General features: G+C 38.0%; 1 protein-coding gene across 1 annotated transcript; it reads left to right on the top strand.

Annotated features, from left to right (window-relative positions):
• Nucleotides 1-363: 363 nt before the first annotated feature.
• LOC130732549 (amino acid permease 8-like) lies at nt 364-1,757 on the top strand. The gene has a single exon (XM_057584573.1). It carries the CDS (start codon nt 370-372, stop codon nt 1,741-1,743), a length of 1,374 nt encoding a protein of 457 aa, XP_057440556.1. The 5' UTR covers nt 364-369; the 3' UTR covers nt 1,744-1,757.
• Nucleotides 1,758-2,140: the final 383 nt, after the last annotated feature.

Genomic DNA, 2,140 nt, shown 5'->3' with positions numbered 1-2,140 from the left:
TGATTCTTTTATGGATGGCGCAGATTTCCATAATGTGTCAAAGAGTGGAGACTATAGTTTTTCTCAAAGGTTGTTGAAAATTATATAAACATTTCCGAGAAATGTTGAAACTTGGGTTAATTTCTTGAATAACTTTTAATTTGGTATCACTACAAATGGATGTTATTAAGTACTCTGTGTATTTTATAAGTTAAATGTTACTATGTTTTTTCAAATATTTTTTGTGATGGTACTCTTGCAATGTTTCATCTATGCAAGCATCTTAGAATACTTGTTTTATGATCGAAAGAATTCTTTTATTAATTAACTCATCATTATCTATTACAAATTTTGGTGATCTACATGAGCAGCACCATCACCAAGGCACTCATGGAACTGGAGCTAGACGATGATGGAAGAAATCCAAGAACAGGGAATGCTTGGACTGCTACAACGCACATAATAACGGTGGTGATTGGGGCTGGTGTGCTGTCTCTAGCATGGGCATTGGCCCAACTAGGATGGATAGCTGGTATAGCCAGCATACTCATATTTTCATCCATCTCTGTTTTCACTTATAGCCTTGTAGCTGATTGCTACAGATTTCCAGACCCAGTAAATGGCAAGAGAAATTACACTTACATGCAGGCTGTCAATGCATACTTAGGTGGAACGATGCATGTGATATGTGGATTGATTGTATATTTGAAGCTCGCTGGGATCACAGTGGGCTACACAATAACTTCATCAATAAGCTTGGTAGCTATAATGAAAACAATTTGCTTCCACAAAAGAGGACATGCAACTGAGTGCAAATTTTCATATAATCCCTTCATGATTAGTTTTGGGATATTGCAAGTTTTTTTGTCTCAGATCCCAAACTTCCATGAACTCACATGGCTCTCATCAGTAGCTGCTATCACCTCATTTGGTTATGTATTCATTGCAATTGGGCTATGTCTCTCGGTTCTCATCTCAGGAGAAGGAGTTTCAACCAGCATAATTGGAACCAAAATAGGGCCGGAACTGTCTGCAGAAGACAAAATTTGGAGGGTTTTCAGTTCATTGGGAAATATAGCACTCGCTTGCAACTTTGCTACTGTTATTTATGATATAATGGACACACTAAAGTCACATCCATCAGAGAATAAACAAATGAAAAAGGCTAACGTGACAGGGATCACAACAATGACAATATTATTTCTACTATGTGGTTGCCTTGGCTATGCTTCATTTGGTGATCATACACCTGGTAACATTTTTACTGGATTTCATGAGCCCTTTTGGTTGGTCTCCGTGGGAAATGTTTTCATCGTAATCCACATGATTGGAGCATATCAGGTGATGGCTCAACCATTCTTTCGTTTCGTCGAAATGGGGGCTAAGATAGTTTCGCCACATTCGAATTTCATAAACAAGGAATATCCAATCAAGATGGGCAGTGTAACAGTTTATTTCAACCTGTTCAGGCTAATATGGAGGACGATATTTGTGATTTTGGCTACAATTCTTGCCATGGCAATGCCATTTTTCAATGAGGTTCTTTCCCTGCTTGGAGCAATTGGGTTTGGGCCTCTTGTTGTGTTCTTCCCTATACAAATGCACATTGCCCAGAAACGCATACAAAAACTATCAGTGAAGTGGTGTGCACTCCAACTTTTAAACTGCCTCTGCTTCCTTGTTTCATTGGCTGCTGCAGTTGGTTCAGTCCATCAAATAAGCAAGAATCTTCACAAATACAAGATATTCTCGTATAAACAATAGCCCCACATGTAGTGGCGGAGCTTTTGCATGACAGGGGGGAGCCTTGGCTCCCCCAAATGTTTCTAAAAAAATCTTGTTATATGGTAGAAGGATTGATTTGTGAAGTGAAATGAATTTTTTATGGTTGTTACTATGGGCCAATATTTTTACGCTTATCTTCAACTGTGCTGGGAAATATTGACAAGTGTCAAGTAATCTCATAAATTAACATGAGTGAAAAGAATTTAGGTTTCCATAGGTATGTGGTCACGTCGTGGATTTATATTTGGTTCACATCTATTGGTATTGGTTCCAATTAATATAATATCTACATGGAAATGGTGAAGCATGTATCTAGTGCACACCATTTTTTTAGGTGGTTAAATTTTTTGGCGATACATCTGGTTGTGAGTGTTCT

This window comes from Lotus japonicus, chromosome 1, assembly GCF_012489685.1.
Source record: "Lotus japonicus ecotype B-129 chromosome 1, LjGifu_v1.2".
Lineage (NCBI taxonomy): Eukaryota > Viridiplantae > Streptophyta > Magnoliopsida > Fabales > Fabaceae > Lotus > Lotus japonicus.
The sequence above is the reverse complement of the archived record's forward strand: the minus strand, read 5'-3'. Positions and strand labels throughout refer to the sequence as shown.

Coding starts and splice junctions, on each gene's coding strand:
- LOC130732549 (XM_057584573.1), top strand. CDS start 370: ATGGAACTGGAGCTAGACGATGATGGAAGAAATCCAAGAACAGGGAAT.